Source organism: Cydia fagiglandana, chromosome 1 (genome assembly GCF_963556715.1).
Source record: "Cydia fagiglandana chromosome 1, ilCydFagi1.1, whole genome shotgun sequence".
NCBI classification, from domain to species: Eukaryota; Metazoa; Arthropoda; class Insecta; order Lepidoptera; family Tortricidae; genus Cydia; species Cydia fagiglandana.
This window is the reverse complement of record NC_085932.1, coordinates 9,065,385-9,085,971: the sequence shown is the minus strand read 5'-3', so window position 1 is coordinate 9,085,971 and position 20,587 is coordinate 9,065,385. Positions and strand designations below refer to the sequence as shown.

Sequence of the window (20,587 nt, the reverse complement as noted above, 5' to 3'; positions counted from 1 at the left end):
CTGTCCTCAAATCCAAGTGGTTTTGATAATGCCGATATATCTTCCTCTATGAGCATGGGCATCATCAATAATCTATTGACTGACGTTAAGAGAAAGAAAGTGAATGCAATAAATTCTACTAATTAACCACTCGAGCCGTGTAATAATACACCAGATGCGGGTGATTTGCGTGGATTCCAGTAATCGATACGAACGGAATTGTACACGCTTGAACGAAATGTGGTTACAGTTTCATTACATGTGAATGCAAGTGGTTTTGTGCAATGTACATAAGTAGAGAAGCTCCGTTGTTAACATTGTCCAATCAATCAAGAATAAAAGGAATTAATGTTAAAAACGGAGCGTAATTATTTATTAAAATACCTTAGTATTAATTAAATATTATTTTAAACATGATACCTCATTACATACCTACATAGATATTTGACGTCGCCGTCACTCGGGCGCAAATAAGGAAGGCCACCATAACACGTTCTAGTTTTAAATAGTGTTCGCATAAGAATTGCGATATAAGTGCATAACGTGCTAATAGAACTGTTAACCAGCACAGCAGGACAGGTGCGAACTGCAGTTGTGAAGAGACTCGCAGTGACGCAACGTTATGGAACTGGTAACGAGCCCCAGCGCTTAATGACTGTAACATCGACTTGTCGATTGTTCTGTGGTGGACTACAAGTCACAGAATGTCTATATACAAGTACATGAACTATCGCTACGAGAGTTTAGGTGTTACGAGTTACGAGAATATAGCCGCCTCCATACAATCGAACTCATGTTATATTTTAAGAAGACATGCTGAAATAACATTTGGCATGAACATTAAAGTAATATTACAAATCGTTACAAATAGTTTTCGTTGCTAGAAAATTTACTTAATGTAACAATGACAACTTTTATTGCTTTAGGTACCCATAGGTAATATATAAAGATTAACGACATAGGTACATACTTATTGTTTACATAAAAAGGTCCAAGCCGATAGGAATTACATATGTGAACGATTGGTATAATAGGTATAATCAAATAAAGAACATTGACATTTGTCATCCAATTTAGCACAATCGTCATTGCATTTGTACTGATTCAGAAACATGACTATTTATAACAGTTCATCAATAGCAGTAAAAAAAAACCAAATGAGAAGTGGGACGGCACCAAAAAAGGAATCCAATTAGGTATAGACGCTAGTGAGTGCTTAGAATTGTTATTCGAATTGGTTTTCCGAGCGAGTCGATATCACTAAGCGAAATTAGTAATGGTCCTTTTAATCCCGCTGTCGTTATGGACTTCAAGTTACGATCGCAGGGTTTGCCTGACCGTTCGCCTCGGGAAGCGACGGGAACGCTGCCAGCACAAGTGATGACTTGTTAGTCGTCAGTAATCCAATCGTGACGCATTATGTCACTGCTGTCACGAGGTCGACGGCCTTTCTTTTAGCGGGACAGCTGATCAAAGATGTGCTACTCTAATTATGGGAGTAACAAATTGACTAATCATTAGTGGCAGGAATACGTGAGCGTTACATAAACAACAAAAAATCTAGCTAATTTAATAAGAAAACCATCTGTTTTGAATTGATGACAAAAACATCACTCAATAAACGAGGCGTGTCGTATTCTTTAAAAGCTTCGTCTAACATTAGTTTGTTTTAGTTAATGCCCCGTTTTACACGGTTATTTATAGCTGGAGCATTAAATCGAGCTCGAAATCAGAATGTCATCGCAGTTCTATGAACTGTTGACGATTTTATAGGATAACTAAAGTTGATCTAAAAAAAACTGCATCAAAGTTGAAGAAGTATTTACTTTAAGAAACAGAGCTTTTAAGGATTTATCACTTATCAGTAACGCAATTGAATGGTGACGAGAATTTAATTGGAAGTAAATGAGGATAAACGTTTATCTCTAAATCTGTTCAGCAGTTCGTCAAGCCTTTAACACGCCCGGAGTCCGGACAGATTACGGCTAAATTAGTAACGTGTGGTAAGGAATGACGCATCCTCTCGCTAAGGGTTACCAGACGTCAAGATTTTTCCTGACATGTTTGAGGTTTAGTCTATAGGCAAATTAAACACAAGTCCTCTCCTTCACGATTTTCGTCGACATCTCTTCTAAATACCTAAAACTGGTATGGATGTGTTCCTCGTGGTCTCTAGAATACGAATTGACCGGTTTTAGTTTATGGAGGGGGGGACGTAACGAAAAAAAGGGGGGAAAGTGGGCGGCCGACCAGCATTGATATTTGTTCACATCTTGAGTCCTATGGGACCTATCGGTTCGTGTGAGGTGTCTTTTGAAAGAGTATTGAACGTGCTATTATTGTTTCATAATAACTGTAGTCATAACTGTAGTCGTTTACAAAAAAAAAAAAAAATATATACGATTTTTCACCTTGCATGGATGGCATTAGTACTGACAAAACATGCGTCTAATTCAATAAATTATAACTTTACCGCAATTAATGTTATTACAAAATATACGAGAAATTTCATTAGCTTTCCAAAAATATAAGTTTTATTAGTGTATGATCTTATATAACCAAGTAATTACGAATTTTGTTCAGCACGGGTCACTACGCAGCGTCACGTAAATGGCGGGCGACCGACGTCAACTTTTCATTATTTCTCGGGTTCTAATTTATTGATCAATTAGTGATAGGTACTATTTGAAAGGTTATGAAACGTACTATAATTGGTTTCTAATAACTGTAGTCATAACTTTAGTAATGTACAAAGTATTTTAAAATATATGATTTTTTTACCGTGCATGGATGGCATAAGTACTGATAAAATATGCGTCTAACTCAATAAATTATAACTTTACACCAATAATATTCCTACAAAATGTACGTGAAATTTAATTAGCTTTCCAAAAATATAAGTTTTATTGGTGTATGATATTATATAACCAAGTAATTACGAATTTTGTTCAGCATGGGTCACTAAACGCTGTCACGTAAATGGCTGGCGACCGACCTCAGCTGTTCATTATTTCTCGGGTTATATTTTACTGATCAATTGGTGATGGATACCTTTAGAAAGAATATTAAACGTACTATAATTGATTTCTAATAACCGTAGTCATAACTGTAGTCATTTACAAAATAACTGAAAATATATGATTTTTACCGTGCATGGACCAAGTACTGGTAAAACATGCTTCTAACTCAATAGATTATAACATCACCGCAATAAATGTTTTCAAAAAATACGTGAAATTTTATTAGCTATCCAAAAATATATTTTTTATTGCTGTACAATGTTGTATAACTATGTAATCATTAATTGTTCAGCAAAGATACTGTGCACCGTCACGTAAATGCCGCCCGGCCATCGTTGAGTTTTCATTATATTTCCGGTTCTATTTTTCTAATACTTTGTGGATACCATGTGCAAGCATATTAAATTTTCTGTGAATACTTGATTGTTTGAAATCTCAGGCCCAAAATTAACCATTTAAAAAAATATTAAATATGATGTTTAATTTTTACCTAAGAGGTTTGCTTAGTGGCTGAAATAATTTGAGAAAGAGATAATGTAGTTAATATAGTGAGAAATTTTTGGGATAAAATCAACAAACTATTGATTAACTTTCCAAAAATATTGTTTAGTTACCGTACAACTATAAACATATATGTATGCCAGGACCAATTTCGCCAAGCAAGCAAGCAAACACACGGCGCGGCGAGCGCCTGGTAGAAGGCGCTCGCCGCGCCGTGTGTTTGCTTGTTGGTCTACCAGCAGCATTCTATTATTGTTAGACAGTACATTTTATAATGTAGGTATCCAAAATGTGAGGGTATGTTATAAAATATCGATATAAAATGATGGTTTGTTTGTTTTGTCTTTTATCACAGGAAACTTAAGTATGTTTTGACAAAAGCCCAGTTCTAGGTTTATAACATCGTTAAGTTCGTAGCTTTCATGATTGCAAGACCACTGCATATAATGTACTTAATATCTGTGTTGTTATTTGACTCACGTCTACACGTAAAACGTTTTCAAACCCACTCCGTAGTTAATAATTTAAAATTGCCTTGAGATCTGAGGCTTGTGGCGTTTTAAATGGATATTTGCTCCGCACGCTCCAGGATGCAAAATAAGTGACTACTATTTGAGTAGCAGCGTAGGTCCACATAGGTGATAGTTTCAGCTTTAGATGTTAAATAAGCATTTATGGTCAACATTTGTAATAGGCGATTAGGCATTCAAGAAGGTAATTGCACATTATTTTCCTTTGCCACTATCTACTTTCGTTGCATTTTTGTAAGCTCACAATGCGATCACTTGAAGTAAAATCTAATGGCGAGTAAATAAAAACAAGTCATTATTGAATAAAATATCTATATTTATTTACTATTTTATTTTACGGTCTAATTTATAGTTTTCGCTCGTCTATTGATTCATTGGCGTTTGGCATTGTAGTTTTAGCTTATACGTATGACTCTATTGACAGTTATGAGATTAGAGAGTGCTACGGTAATTAAATAACGCTCGTCTGTAACTACGTGATCTTAGATCTATAATAGCGACTCATAACTTCTCTATTCGACTGTAAGTCATACAAGAGAGTTAAGTAGCGATTGCGATATAAAAAGCTATAAGTAGAAGACTTTATCACACGTTTAGAACCTTAAGTGCAAATTGCAGATTATTACTCATATAGCTGTTAAGCTTGTTCAATTCACTTTGAGCTATAAGCTATAACACTAGCAGCTTAACATGCATTATAGCGCCCAAAACAGCTACTGTAGATCTTAAATCTTTAGATGAACCTTTTAAACACTTTTATGTCACCAGAGCCTGTAAACTGTAAACTAAGACTAAATATGTAGCTATTGTAGATATCTAGCCAGGCTATGTATTTAGGTAAGAAAATAGGTGCTAAGTGTCGCCTAATTGTCTGTTGGGATTTATATGACAGTGCGCAGTGACCCATGCTGGACAAAATTCATTATTACTTGGTCATATAATATCATACACCAATAAAACTTATGTTTTTGGAAAGCTTATGAAATGTCTCGTATATTTTGTAATAACATTAATCGCGGTAAAGTTATAATTTATTGAGTTAGAAGCATGTTTTAGTAGTACTCATATGCATGCACGGTAAAAAATTATATGTTTTCAATTATTTTAAAAATGACTAAGTTATGACTACAGTTATTGAAAACCAATTATAGTACGTTTAATATTCTTTCAAATGGTATCCATCACCAATTGATCAATAAATTAGAACCCGAGAAATAATGAAAAGTTGACGTCGGTCGCCCGCCATTTACGTGACGCTGTGTAGTGACCCATGCTGAACAAAATTCGTTATTACTTGGTTATATAATATCATACACCAATAAAACTTATGTTTTTGGTAAGCTAATTAAATGTCTCGTATATTTTGTAATAAAATAATTGCGGTATAGTTGTAATTTATTAAGTTAGATGCATATTTATGCAGTACTTATGCCATCCATGCACGGTAAAAAATCAAATATTATAAAATATTTTGTAAACGACTACAGTTATGACTACAGTCATTATGAAACAATAATAGCACGTTTAATACTCTTTCAAAAGACACCTCACACGAACCGATCGGTCCCATAGAACTCAAGATGTGAACAAATATCAATGATGGTCGGCCGCCATCTTTGCCCCCCTTTTATTCGTTACGTCCCCCCCTCCATAAACTAAAACCGGTCAATTCGTATTCTAGAGATCACGAGGAACACATCCATACCAGTTTTAGGTATTTAGAAGAGATGTCGACGACTTTTTTCAAAACAGGCCGGATGCCTACAGACTAGTTTAGTCATCTGTCTAAACTGCGGCAAGAACAAGGTCTTCTCATTTTAGAGTTGCATCATTTGCTGCTGTTTCAGAAGAGCCCAACAATCCGCTAACGTAATATCAGGATTTTTTAACGACTTCTAAAAAGGTGGAGGGTTTATGCTTTGATTTATGATTTGAAAAATATTTATGTCATGATATAAGTAGTAGTATGAAGCCGAGCTTAGGGAAAAGTACCTAACTCAAATAATAAGTTTGCTATTATTTTAGTTTTCAAAACGAATTTTGTCAGGAAATCAGACATTGAATCTGGTAGCCCTACTCCCGCTAGTCCTGTTTACTCTGGAGATTTGGTGCGATGTGACGCAAGCCGCCCCCGGGTGTCGCTCGTGCTAAAAATACTGGCACGTGCTCCCTCCAGCCCAGTGGCATGCCTCGGTCTTGTAATAGTGTGGAGTCCTTACTACTTGTTTACTACCAAAGTTGGACAACTCGACTTCAGGTTCTTGATTAGACTGTATTTTTAACAGTGTTCTGTTGGATGTTTGGTTTTTATATAAGTTATTTTAGCTCAACAAGCCCTTCCTTAATAGCTCCATGTTCTGTCCAAAAACGAATTTGATGAATGATGATGACTTGATGAGCTGATCAACCGTCGCCGATACATGTTAAACATTCCATTCTGCCTATATTTCAAAACTTTTAAAATCCACTGTATTTAAATATTTTCTTTAATCTTTGTTGTTCCGGAAACATAAATATAAACAAACAATTTATACTGCGGGTTTAGCAGTTTCGGGAAGCAAGTAAACAACTCGTTACCTCGTTTTAGGGGATTATATTGGCCCTGGCGGATTGCCCGACGCGGATGTGGTCGAATGACATCATGACGGACAATGCGGGTAGAGGGTTAATAGGCAGTTCGAATGCTATTCGAGTATTCGTAGAACCCATATTAAAGGATCCCTATCCGAAGGATGCTGACTAGCCAATATGTACATTTACGGATACCTTATTATCTCTTTAGTTTTCGCGATGTAAACTAATGTGATGAATCAAAGTCCTTCGTACAATCAATTACTTTTATTTTACTCCAACTTCTTACTTCAACACTCTTTGACAATATTTAGTTAAAAACAAGCCGTCACCTTCGTGCTACATGTTACTGGTTCAAGCGCCAAGCGAGAATGATCCCTCCATCCCATGGTAAGTTAAATTTCTTACTTTTCCCTCATTAGAATTGGCGGGTAGGAGAGAAGGGTAATTTTCGCGACTACCCACAGATTAATTAACAAATATTCGGGTAAACACAAATCACATTTTTAATCACTACCCACTGAATGCCATAAGTTTAACATAACTCACGCATAATAATTATAATTTATTCTTGAAATCTTATGAAATATCACACTCGGCCATCCGACTGCGTGCTACCTCCGGTGCACGATCAACAATAATATCACACTCGGCCGTGTTGCCTATTGCCTTTTCAATCCTATTTTAGTTAAAAGTAGTCTGTTTATACAATACCAATACTCTTCATTGTACACCAGAATACAATAAAATAATACAAAGAATTACAGCAACTTAAGTAGAGGTAAACTTCAAATTATTTAATTTACTCATGGTAGCAGGTATTGCAGATGTAAACGGTATTTATTCTTCAGACTAGTATTATTGTTACATAAAAAGGGATATTTAAATACCTACTTATACTACAAATCATGTAAAGGTTCACGAAATACATCGTCCACACTGTCAAACCCTTTACTTTTACTAAAATTTACATCCCCATACGATAAGTTATTTTACTTGATTACACGCAGGGTTATAGACACATTATTATCGGCACGTGCTTATAGAATATAAGCCCAAATTTCATTGCATTGATTTTAGTATTGTAACATACTTATTTTCAATTAAGTTCTACTTATAACAAACATGACACGAGCAATAAAATTTTGCCTGATATAAGAAGAAAGAAACAACTTCCACAGCATGAGCGATAATAATTGACATTAATAATCGAAGTTTTAGACCTTCCATAGTAAATGTAGGAACTGTTTATGGAAATAATATTTTGGGGAAGCTACGTGATTACATTAACGGCTTAATCAGGTTTGTAATTAACAGATGCAATTATCTAATGATTTTTTTCTCTGAAATCAGATTTTTTTTTCAAATTACAATACTTTAGTTACAAACTTGATGACGTCCTCCACTGTAAGTCCCTCTTGAGCGTCGCCTTCTTCGTACTGGTCATCTGAGAGAGGCCCCCGTCGTCAGCGCCTACTGTGGTGACGACATCTGTCTTCAGGCCCCTCACGCTCGGCTGTCGCAGTCCACAGCGTCCTCTGTGGTAGATTCACCGTCGCTGACTTTCAGCGTCTACCGCTCGCGACTCTGCATCCGTCGTGCTCGTGACGACAGTCTAGGTGATCTCGGGGTGTCAATATCGGAATCCATTTTACCCTGTAATTAAATTTCAGTGCGCTGCATGATTGGTTGTTAAACTTTGTTATCACCCTACGCCAGCGAGTTGTTAAACTCTTTAAACTCAAAATAAACTGTTTAACTCAAAATAAAACTCTAAACTGTTTAACTCAAAATAAAACTCTTTAAACTGTTCAAGTCAAAATAAAACTCTTTAAACTGTTTAACTCAAAATAAAACTCTTTAAACTGTTTAACTCAAAATAAAACTCTTTAAACTGTTTAACTCAAAATAAAACTCTTTAAACTGTTTAAGTCAAAATAAAACTCTTTAAACTGTTTAACTCAAAATAAAACTCTTTAAACTGTTTAACTCAAAATAAAACTCTTTATACTGTTTAACTCAAAACAAACCGTTTAACTCAAAACACACAGTTTAACTCAAAACACACAGTTTAACTCAAATTCTTCTCAATCTCAAAACGAACTCTTTAGCTCAAATCGAACTCTCTAACTCAAAACGAACTCTCTAACTCAAAACGAACTCTCTAACTCAAAACGAACTCTCTAACTCAAAACGAACTCTCTAACTCAAAACGAACTCTCTAACTCAAAACGAACTCTCTAACTCAAAACGAACTCTCTAACTCAAAACGAACTCTCTAACTCAAAACGAACTCTCTAACTCAAAACGAACTCTCTAACTCAAAACGAAATCTCTAACTCAAAACGAACTCTTTAACTCAAAACGAACTCTTTAACTCAAAACGAACTCTTTAACTCAAAACGAACTCATTAACTGAAAACGAACTTTTTAACTCAAAACGAACTCTTTAACTCAAAACGAACTCTTTAACTCAAAACGAACTCTTTAACTCAAAACTAACTCTTTAACTCAATCCAACTCTTTAACTCGGTCCAACTCTTTAACTCGATCCAACTCTTTAACTCGGTCCAACTCTTTAACTCGATCCAACTCTTTAACTCGGTCCAACTCTTTAATTCGATCCAACTCTTTAACTCGATCCAACTCTTTAACTCGATCAAACTCTTTAACTCGATCCAACTCTTTAACTCGATCCAACTCTTTAATTTGATCCAACTCTAACTCGATCCAACATTTAACTCGATCCAACTCTTTAACTCGATCCAACTCTTTAACTCGATTCAGCTCTCTAACTCGATTCAACTCTCTAACTCAATTCAACTCTCTAACTCAATTCAACTCTCTAACTCAATTCAACTCTCTAACTCAATTCAACTCTCTAACTCAATTCAACTCTCTAACTCAATTCAACTCTCTAACTCAATTCAACTCTCTAATTCAATTCAACTCTCTAACTCAATTCAACTCTCTAACTCAATTCAACTCTCTAACTCAATTCAACCCTCTAACTCAATTCAACCCTCTAACTCAATTCAACCCTCTAACTCAATTCAACTCTTTAACTCAATTCAACTCTTTAACTTAATTCAACTTTAACTCTTTAACTCTTTACTGTTTAACTCTTCAGATCTAACCTAACTCTGACTTTCGACCACATCTATGGACTCTCTGGCAGCACACTACATGGCCACACTCATAAACAGCACAGCTACATGGCTGTAGACTCTAGCAGCACACTACATAGCCGCACTCATAAACAACACATCTACATGGCCGTAGACTCTAGCAGCACACTACATGGCCGCACTCATAAACAGCACATCTACTTGGCTGTAGACTCCAGCAGCACACTACATGGCCGCACTCATAAACAACACATCTACTTGGCTGTAGACTCCAGCAGCACATTACATGGCCGCACTCATAAACAACACATCTACATGGCTGTAGACTCGAGCAGCACACCTACATGGCCTCGCCCATGAACAGCACATCTACATGACTATCGACTTTCTAGCTGCGCACTACATAACCGCACTCATAAACAGCACATCTACATGGCTGTGGACTTTCTGGTAGCACACCTAATAGATGGCTGCACTCATAAACAGATGCACTCCTAAACAGCTCGCCTACATGGCTCAAAATAATTCAACTAAATAATCAAAGCGATCACACATAACTGGCTCATTAGACGTTGGGTCTAGCTATAACATACCACCTCCAAACAAACCTAAATGGTACCCGTAATATAGTAGTCTTAATATCCATTTGCAATGAACTCAATAATAGATCTCATGTGGTTTGTTTGTCCTGTACCCAATGATACTATCAAAAACATATATATTCAAACCACTAATCATAGGATCAAGCTCTTGTGTACGTAGTATAATATTAAATATATGTAGGTAATAACGTGGCAACTAGATCGTTCTTCCCGTACTCAGGTAATGGAACATCGGGTCCACGAGCAACATAGCACAGCGCCAGAGTTCTCATATTTAATAAAGCAGGAGCGATAACGGACCGCGCGCGCCGTGTGCATACCCCGCCATCAACTCAATATTAATTCAGCCGGTGACCGAAACAATAAAAATTATAAAACAACTCAAAAAATAAAAATAGTCTTGGAGTCGATGAAATCCCGCCCGTTCTTGTAAAGTTAGCACAGCCACTGACAAAACTGATTAACCAGTCATTTAATCAAGGAATATTCCCGGACTTACTTAATATCCATGAAATATCCATTATTAAACTCATATTTACAAACGGTGACGTAATCCATCCAAACCAATATCGACCTATCGCACTCTTACCCGATTTTATCTTAATAAATGGAGTCTAAGACAACTTTTTCGTAAAGTACAGTATTTTATCATTTACATTTTATTAATACATACAGAACATCTTAGGTCATAAAGACAACAGAACACATAGTTTAGGATTTTTGGTGGACATGACAAAAGCGTATAAAAAAGTATCACACGAAATCTTACTCTGTAAATTGTACGGGACGGGAATACGCGGCACTCTGTATATTTGGTTCAAATCAAATCGTACCTCTGAGACCGTAAACAATGCGTACAAGTAGAACACTTAGATAAGGACCGCGAGGAACTAAAGACCGTGACATCAAAATCGCGTCATATTGTTTATTCCATTATGTCAATATTTCAGGGAAGCGTTTGTGGATGCCTACTATTTCTTGACCTGCCAAAGATACTTAACACAGACACAACCTGCGTTATGTTTGCTGACGAAGCCTTTCTTCAAGATCATGGACTAACACTTTGTAATTCAGTGCAGACTGCCATAAAGGAATCAAAAAGTGACACAACATTCAACAAAAACTGAAATCATTACTTCTAGAACACGCTTATTACTCAATTGACGAATCTATATTATCTATGCAAAACGATCATTGATTCCAACACATCGTATTGAATAGGGTTCTAAGTCCTAACAGTTACCTCCCATTATTAATTACTTATTTACCTACTATAACATTTTCACTTATTAATAATAATTTTATTTGTAAAAATTGAATGACATGAAAAATTTACCAATAAAAATCTGTATAACAAAGACATTAGGGTCTGACCCGTCTGACTATGATGGTACACCACCTACATGGTGACTACACTGTTAATGACAACGTGTCATTAACCTAATGGAGCCCTTTATTCATTTCAGAAGGCGTTATCATGTATGACTTTACTTATTAGATCATTTAGCTCATACTATTTATTAGAATAGATCAAGACCAGTATTCGAAACTCGCGTATATATTTAATATGCATGATGTAAATACTTTCATTTTAACGACAGCAAGTATTTTAACTAAATCTGCATGACAACAGAGCACTTCACACTGTATGTTTCTTCACAATATGGGCTATTTAAATTTAAAACCACTCTGTTAAATGAAATTGTTCCTTTAATGACAATAAACTTACCTACTTGCCTATAACCGTACACGTACAATTATACATGTTTGTATCTTAATTGTTAATGGATTCATTAAATATTTATCCAAATCGTATCCAATTTCACTATAATCGCGATCACGTATCGTATATGCCTATGCTCGGCTAAACATCGATATTACACAAAAAAAATAACATACTACTACACTGTACACACTAATCGTAAGTAAGTATTCAAATTCTAAGACAACTTGTAACCACGGTCTTATCTTAAACATGGCTCTTGTAAAAAAAATAAGGTTAACTCGCTCAATACCTGTACCGATTTTGATTACCAGCAGAATTCTAAATAATGTAATAAGTCTGCATTCGTTACTGCAACTTGACCATGATCGCGAATCTACATGTATTCTTAATCAGGTTTTGAGGTTACAAGCATTGCAACTTAAAACTTACTACCATAACGTCTGAGTATATAAAATATGTATATGTATACTAGGTACTCACACGTTCCAGTCCTTTTATGGGCGCCGTTGATCACCGCTTCTGACTTGTGATGAATCAAAGTCCTTCGTACAATCAATTACTTTTATTTTACTCCAACTTCTTACTTCAACACTCTTTGACAATATTTAGTTAAAAACAAGCCGTCACCTTCGTGCTACATGTTACTGGTTCAAGCGCCAAGCGAGAATGATCCCTCCATCCCATGGTAAGTTAAATTTCTTACTTTTCCCTCATTAGAATTGGCGGGTAGGAGAGAAGGGTAATTTTCGCGACTACCCACAGATTAATTAACAAATATTCGGGTAAACACAAATCACATTTTTAATCACTACCCACTGAATGCCATAAGTTTAACATAACTCACGCATAATAATTATAATTTATTCTTGAAATCTTATGAAATATCACACTAATATGTATTATAAGTGCCTATAGGTTCAGTAAGCAATAATCAGAGTAGGGGATTAATTTGGTCCTGGCGTCTTGCCTGCCGGAGATGCGGATGTGATCTTATTTGACAGACAATACGGGAGGGTTAACAGCCAGCGCCGAATGTTCAACATCAATCGCTGGCACACGCCGTGGACTAGATACTAAATGTCGACCATATAAATATTTTAATTAAATGCTACAGTATTTTTAAACAGAATCGAAGATGCCATGTAAGAGATTCGGAAACAGGTTTAATTTAGCTGTGACCGAAATAAGCTTGAATGGGTTATGTAATTATATATTTATTAATTTTAATTTGCATATTGTGTAGTCGTAATTTGAATACTGTGACATCTGTAATCAGCGTTTTGTATATAAAGGTAGAATTATATCATGATAAAAGCAGCAATGGAGATATTATGTTACACAAATGCAGATAATTTATGAGTAAATACAATATTGCATTCCATCTACGCTAAGTAGATAGTTGATTTGACGCAAATAAGAGTTGTTTACATGGTCATGATATAACTGTATCGGCTTGCTCAAGCTTAGCTACGGTGCATATTGGGCAACGGAAAACAATTGCGTGGGAAGCCGGCTCGTCTACAAAAGAGCATAGAAAGTTGACTTTATTCGACGCGCAGATAAATTCGGCTTTCATTACATTCCTTATAAAACACGCTACATGAAAAGTAACAGCTTAAAATTGAAAGTCAAACAAGGCAGATGGAGAAAACAAGTGACTGACTGTTAGCGGACTTTTTACAAGGGATCCATTTGGCTAAGTGGTTTCTAAATGTGTATACTTAGGGAAGAAGCAACATAAGGTGCACCGCGCTCGGCAAAGAACTTAAAAGGAAGGTAAAAAGCATTGTTTTGAGAAACGATAACACTTTAATAAACAGACGATACTGAAAGCAAAAGTTTAGGTAAATGATTTTAGGGAGGTTAGTGATTTCAAGTTCGAAATTATTTGAATTTATATTTTGAGGTTTTTTTTAATGTGGTGTTGGCGTCGAATGGCAAAGGTCAGTTGGACAGAGAAGTAAACAAACGAAGAAGTTTAATTAACGCATTGTAGGAGAGAATGGGAGTTTGTTGAGAACCATAGAAAACAGAAGAGTAAAGATGCTTGGACACCTGCTACGACATGACGAATTAATCAAAAATATTATTGAAGGGAGAGTTGAGGCCAGGAGACGGAGGGGGAGACCAAGGAGAACGTATATAGATCAAGTAAAGGAAAAGCTCAACGTCGTGTCGTATCAGGCTGTCAAGAAGAAGGCAGAGGACCGACATGCATGGAAATCGCTCCACCGACAAGAGTCTACCTCTTAAATAAATGATGATTTTGATGATGATGATATATGTTTGGCTCTTTAGTGAAGTTGCAAGTAAGAGTAATGTATTTTGATTAACATAGTTGATAATGTTTTAGAACGGTATCGGTATTAAATATTAAACATCCCCATAACTGTTAGTCTCGTAAACAATTTCCGAACAAAAACTTATGGGGATCCTCATAAATTTGAATAAATAGCCTCAGAAGTTGTCTAAAAACCTTATGCGAAGCTATGTATGTAAATATACCTATACAAGACAGGATGCTAAAATAAAGAGTGCAAACTTATTACAACTCAGATAATTCAAACATAATACCTGCTGTCATATTATTGATCTTTTATTGTTTCCTTAATAGCCATGGAGCCGTAAATGGAGCCATAACAAGAGCTGCAGTTACGCCCACCCGACCCGCCGTAAGAGATCTAAAGATAATGTATGCAAACAATAACGAGTGTCAATTTGATTTTATGGACAAGCCGGACGTAGACAACACCTGTATGTAGATCTACACACTTAGATATCGGTAATAATTCTAGGGAATTTGAGTTGTAACATATTTTTAGTATAGGTACCTATCGTGTTAAGATTTTATTAATTCAAAAGACGCATGACCACCTGCTATTAACCTATAGTACTTATAGTGTTTTCCATTTTACAAGCTGATCAGTTAACCTCCCCACATCGCGGGCTAATAAAATGGGGATCATTAATTTTTTTCAACAGAGAGTAGAATAGGTACACAATACCAACCTCACAAGGCAGGCAGGCAGTTCTCATTTCACCGTAAACTGGTTGGATTTAACGCCTAGTAACAGACTCCCCAGTGTGGAGTCAAAATCTTAAATTTATCTAGATATTTACTGTACTGTATATCCTACTTAACACCATCTCTCTATATCGGATTCGAAAGTACCACTGAATAGGTAATTGTGTATAACAGTTGTATGTCATAATCATAATGATCGCGGGGCCAAAGCCAAACCGGCACAAAAACTTACTCACCTATATTTGCTGTATGTAATGTTTACTAGACAGTCTTGCATTATGTTTGATGGACGTTAATAGTTAATACGAGTACATTGTTAATTACATTTACGTGCAATAACTGGTCAAACTGCAATAATTGGACAGTCAATTTAAACTTCGATAATACCGTTAGTTTTCTTAAACATTAAGTTAAATAGAATAAGACTAATCAGGGTTTAGTAATTAAGTCTACCCCAACCCCCCGACACCCCTGATTAGATAGGTCTTAAAGTTTAATAGAACACAAGCACATATCACTACGCTAGCCTAGATTTTCCTCTATGGAATAGTGTTAGATTTATTTACACTTAATCATTTTGTCACATACGAAAAACGTATCCTACGAAAGGTGGATTTAATGCCACTAAAGTTAACCTTCACTTTCAGACAAGCAAAAAGAAAAACATAAGGAATGCATTTAATAACGAACAAAAATAATTTTGTTTATTAGCCCGTTATATGTAGTGTTCCACTGCTGGTCAAACGCCTCTGCCCTTAATTTTCACTCCCGTTTAAAAAGCATATTGGTCAGACGGTACGTATAGACGTTTTTGTAACGGCCTGAAAATTGGGACGTGGGTCTTTCTTTTGCTCGACTTGGCAGATAAGGTAACCGCGTGCAACAGGGAAATCAGTATCATATGAAGTTCATAATGCATAAAGAAAAACGTGTATACTGCAAATACAACTCTATTGAGTTTGCATACTTACTTATAACGTTAGAACTCAGTAGGACGCAAATTAATTACCGGCACAAGGCTGCGTGCAAATACTTGATAATTGCCTTAAACTTGTTATTGAACAGTGAACACGGTTGATAGTATCTGTTGCGTGGGGTAAACTAGGAAAACAAGGCAGTGAGGTTTCGGATACTGTGGTTACTATAAAAACAGTAGTTTACGCCTTTTATAGGAGACGGATTTCCGGGCTAAGAAATAATTCAAGAAAAAAAACAATAAAATGTACGCTGTCTTAGAAGGCGCAGATAAATGAACAAACAATAGAATTAGGCATTTTCAATGCCGAGAGTATAGTGATAAATGCAATTATTGAAATACCTTTTTGGTACGGAACCCTAAAAATATCTACTGCGTGTAGAAATATACATAAATTCCTTTTTTTGCATTAGAGGCGTGGATTAATTGCGTGACGTGTTTTGAGGATATTTTCCCCTCTCCCACACGTGATATTTGGTGATATTCGGCTTTCGTCTTTACCCAGGCGATTCAGATTGCGCAGTTCGTGTGTTAATCGCCTAAATGCAAATTGCAAGCGCAACTACGCACTGTTAGTTTATCTTGTATATAATTATTATGTACCTATAGGTATAATGGCATCTAAAGGTATGATGACACAAATGCATTACACTCAACGTTCACACACCATACAGTGCACATGAGGCATCTATTACGTGTTTTTGCGTCATCGTCACAGCCTGCTGAGCGGTATTGCGATAATGACGGCGATTATCTGTTACTTTTGCGGACAAAGGTACCTACCGACAACATTAGACATGTATTTACTTATACATTTCTTGCCTTAATACAGTGGAATAAGGTGCCAGTAAATAAACAAACATCGGATTTTAGGGGTTAATTAGGTAGATTTTCATTATATGGATTTATAGGAATATGGATTTTAATTCATACGTAATATAATAACGTTCAAATTTGCTTGCAATATCAATTAATTTAATCCTCCCTTGCCTGTCACGAGCGCAATACTCGCGTCCGAAAACCATCGATGCTTTTCCCGTGTACTATAGTGACCGCTCCTAGTTTGTTTGTTTGTTTGGAAGTGTTTTTTTTTTTGTAAGTACTTTGTATTATTATTGAGACAGTGTTAAAGAACATTACATAAAACTTCAAATTATCGCCAGGTAAATAAATAATATGCAAATAAATCATTGACATGGATTGCACACTCTTCGAGTTGTGGTAAGACATGGCTCTTGGCAGTTCATGGCAGTAAAAGACGCTAATACGTTGTTAGTTCTAGCGGATAATAATAACTTGTAAATAGTTCTGTGTACACAATTAAACTAATACGATATCTGTGAGAACTGCATGTTTTACATAATGAGTAGACAAACAATACGTTTGTATATACATACATCTATTACTTATATTTGTACGTCTCTTGTCAGAATCTGTATTTGAGACACAATCCCTTTATACCAGACAATCTAGGATGGACATTTACGTCTAGATTTTGTGTCAGGTAAAACGAGGAACCGTGTGTATCTCTACAGTATGTGTCTGACCAAGGGGCTTTAATTCCAGGGTTTGATTTTACTCGCTAAATTGAGCTACTTTTACTATGGGACCAACCCTAAAATCGGGGATTTTTTTTTTGGCTTTTCCATAGAAAACGTCGACATCTGATCAGCCAAAATGTATGAAAAAGTAAAAAAAAATTCGGGGTTGGTGCCATAATAAAAGTAGCTCAGTTTAGCGAGTAGAATCGAGCCCTGGATTTAAAGCCCGATGGTCAGTAACACCCTGTATAATTTTTGAATAAGCGTTTTGTAACCAAAGTCCTTGGCTATTGCCGCTATTAGCAAAACAAAGGCATGCCACTTCGACAGTCGAACAAGTTACGAATGTTATGGTTAATCGCAATCGCAAATTACGAATGTTATGGTAAAATGTAACAGTTCCGACCAACTGACAGGCTGATATCGTCCGAACTGGTAATCTGTGGGCTGAACTCACTCAGAGGAGTCCATTTTGAATTTTTAGGAATTTACAGGTTGGGCATAAAGTATTAATGTTAACTGTAACTGTTACGAGTAAGACTCTTTAATTAAAAGATTAGTCATACTAGTTCGTTGATAACAGAACTGAAACTAAACAAATAAGGGAATGCAGAGACGTTCGAACATTGCAAATATCTGGACTATTGGTGAAAAACTAATCACTTTGTGTAAATATCAACTAATCCACTAATGAATACAAAAGTAATTCTTATCTTTTGATTATACCCAATGAAAGAAATTGATTAACCACATATAGTAAAGTCCAAACGAATTCTTTGATGGCAATAAAGAACAAACATATCGGTGGCACGGTACGCACATGGTGAATGTTGCCAAACACGTAAAAGGGAACGCGTAAACCGAAACGAACATTACTCCGTGAACCAGCGGCCGGCGATAAACTTGAAAATGCGTACAACATCTGTTTTTTCAAACGTGCCTGCAATCTGTAATTGCTTGCATTGCTACAACACCCGGCTATACTTGTTTTGGGAGTAACGGATTATCTCTTCACGTTTAAACCGCTGAAACCATTTAAACGAGTATGGAGATTGGAGTCCCAAGGAAGGACATACGACATAAGTTATTACAGACGAAGTAGCAGGCAGCAGACAGGACCTAATTTTATGTTATATTATGCTGAAATAACCCGTGTGTAAACACATAAAAATGATAAAATTCAAGCGAACTTAGTTTAGCTTGTGTAGGTAGGTACCTACGAGTGCATGTTTTAGTCAGTGTTTATTTTATGTCATGTTACCATATTTGTACGAGCTGCAGGTAACAGGGGAGTTATTCTATTTTCGGTGTCACGATACGCAAGTTTTTCATCAAGTATTTACTAAAACGGTAAACGGCTATGCTATGATTGACCGCGTTGCCATGTACGTGTATGATTTATGTTTCTGTGTAGATTTCATTGCAGAATGTTTGGAACATATAAAATGATTATGTTGTAGGAATACGACTTCTATTTTACCTAATAATTGATCATTTTTCTGCGATAGGTATCTAACCTACAATCTTTTATTTAATAAAACCATTAGTTCTCTCAACTATGTACTTAGCTAGGTACACGTCATTGTACGAATCAAACAATACATATATAAATCTGTCTGCAAATCTTTCCATGAATTCTTTAATAAAAAAGATACGGAATGTGAATAAAATCATAAAATATTTATATATTTACTCATAAACATAATACCTACCTACGAACCGGGTATATTAACTTCATAGTTGAGTCATATAAGAAGATCAAGTAATGATCCTCCGTGTGTTAACTGTGTTACCTTCTAGTGTAAAATAAAAACTTTACTAGGCCGTAATAATATCCAGACGCGGCAAGAGGAAACTTGAAAAATTATTATGGGTAGATTGCTCATAAAATGCACGTTTAAAAATTATCGCTTCTGCACAGGCCGTCAAACTCAAAAAAATCCAGAATGTTCCCTTTCAGCAACAGCAGCAGCAGTTTGCAGGGAGTAAGCCAGAAAAAAAAAAAAGTTCCCTTTTTATTTGTGTTGACATAAACTTACTAAGATCAGTCACTAAATCACATAATAAAGATGTTCAATTAATTAATCTAAAACATAATAAACGAATATACTTATTTACAGAAATTACAGACTTTCACACAAGTAAGAAATCCTGTCTTATCAGTTGGAGTTATGTGTTATGTGCCACAGATTGTGTACGCATTAGTTTTTACACTGGAAGGCCGTAAAAAGCGGGGCACCAAAAAAGGGGGCGCACAGCATTCCATGACGGTTTAGGCAAAAGTAGGAACTATCGAGGAAGATTCTCGACAGTAAAAACGTATTATGAAACTTCTGATAAAATTAAAATAGCACCATCTAATGAGCTACATACCTAATTGTTCAGTTACACACAAACAGCTTTTCATCTTAAATACATTGACCAACTAAGTTCTCTCGCGCGTAAATGACTAAGGACTGATTTAGACGGTGCGCGAACTGGCATGCGATTTTAGTTACATTGCGGACTGTTGGTTACGTCCAATTCAATCGACCAATCAAAAACCGCAATGTAATGAAACTCGCATGCGAGTTCTCGCATCGTCTAAAATGTCTAAATGAGCCCTAAAATTAGAAAAAAATGCTTACCATTTCTTTTTTCAAATAGGTGAGTTGCGAGTCGAGATCAGTGGGGGGCTTCTGGTCGTCCACGACGGCGGCGGGCGGGGACTCCGGCTCGCCCTCCGCGAAGCCGCTCAGACTCTTCGGCAGCGGCGGGAGACCCTGCAGCGACATCGTGCTGATCGCTTTGAACTGTTTGCGTAACCTGAAACAAATACATCATTAGAACAACCTGTTGTTTAATTTCCAGTTACTTAATGGAAACTCGTGACATGTTGTTCGTCTAGAATTTTAGGCTTTTTTATGCGACCGGTTCTTAGAGGATGTTTTTCTTTGCCAGCCGTGGATATAAATGAAAATAATATTTAGTCACGTTTATTACTTTTGA

At 36.1% G+C, this 20,587-nt stretch overlaps 1 protein-coding gene across 2 annotated transcripts in view; it reads right to left on the bottom strand.

The window, feature by feature from the left end:
- LOC134680446 (anaphase-promoting complex subunit 11-like) overlaps nucleotides 1–20,587 on the bottom strand; it is a 71,009-nt gene that overhangs the window by 38,219 nt on the left and 12,203 nt on the right. The window contains exon 2 of one of the 2 annotated variants that reach the window (XM_063539577.1): nucleotides 20,227–20,404. In XM_063539577.1, the coding sequence (XP_063395647.1) occupies nucleotides 20,227–20,404 (178 nt within the window). Of the gene's footprint in view, nucleotides 1–20,226; nucleotides 20,405–20,587 lie in introns of those variants that run through there. The other variant, XM_063539583.1, reaches the window with a different exon arrangement.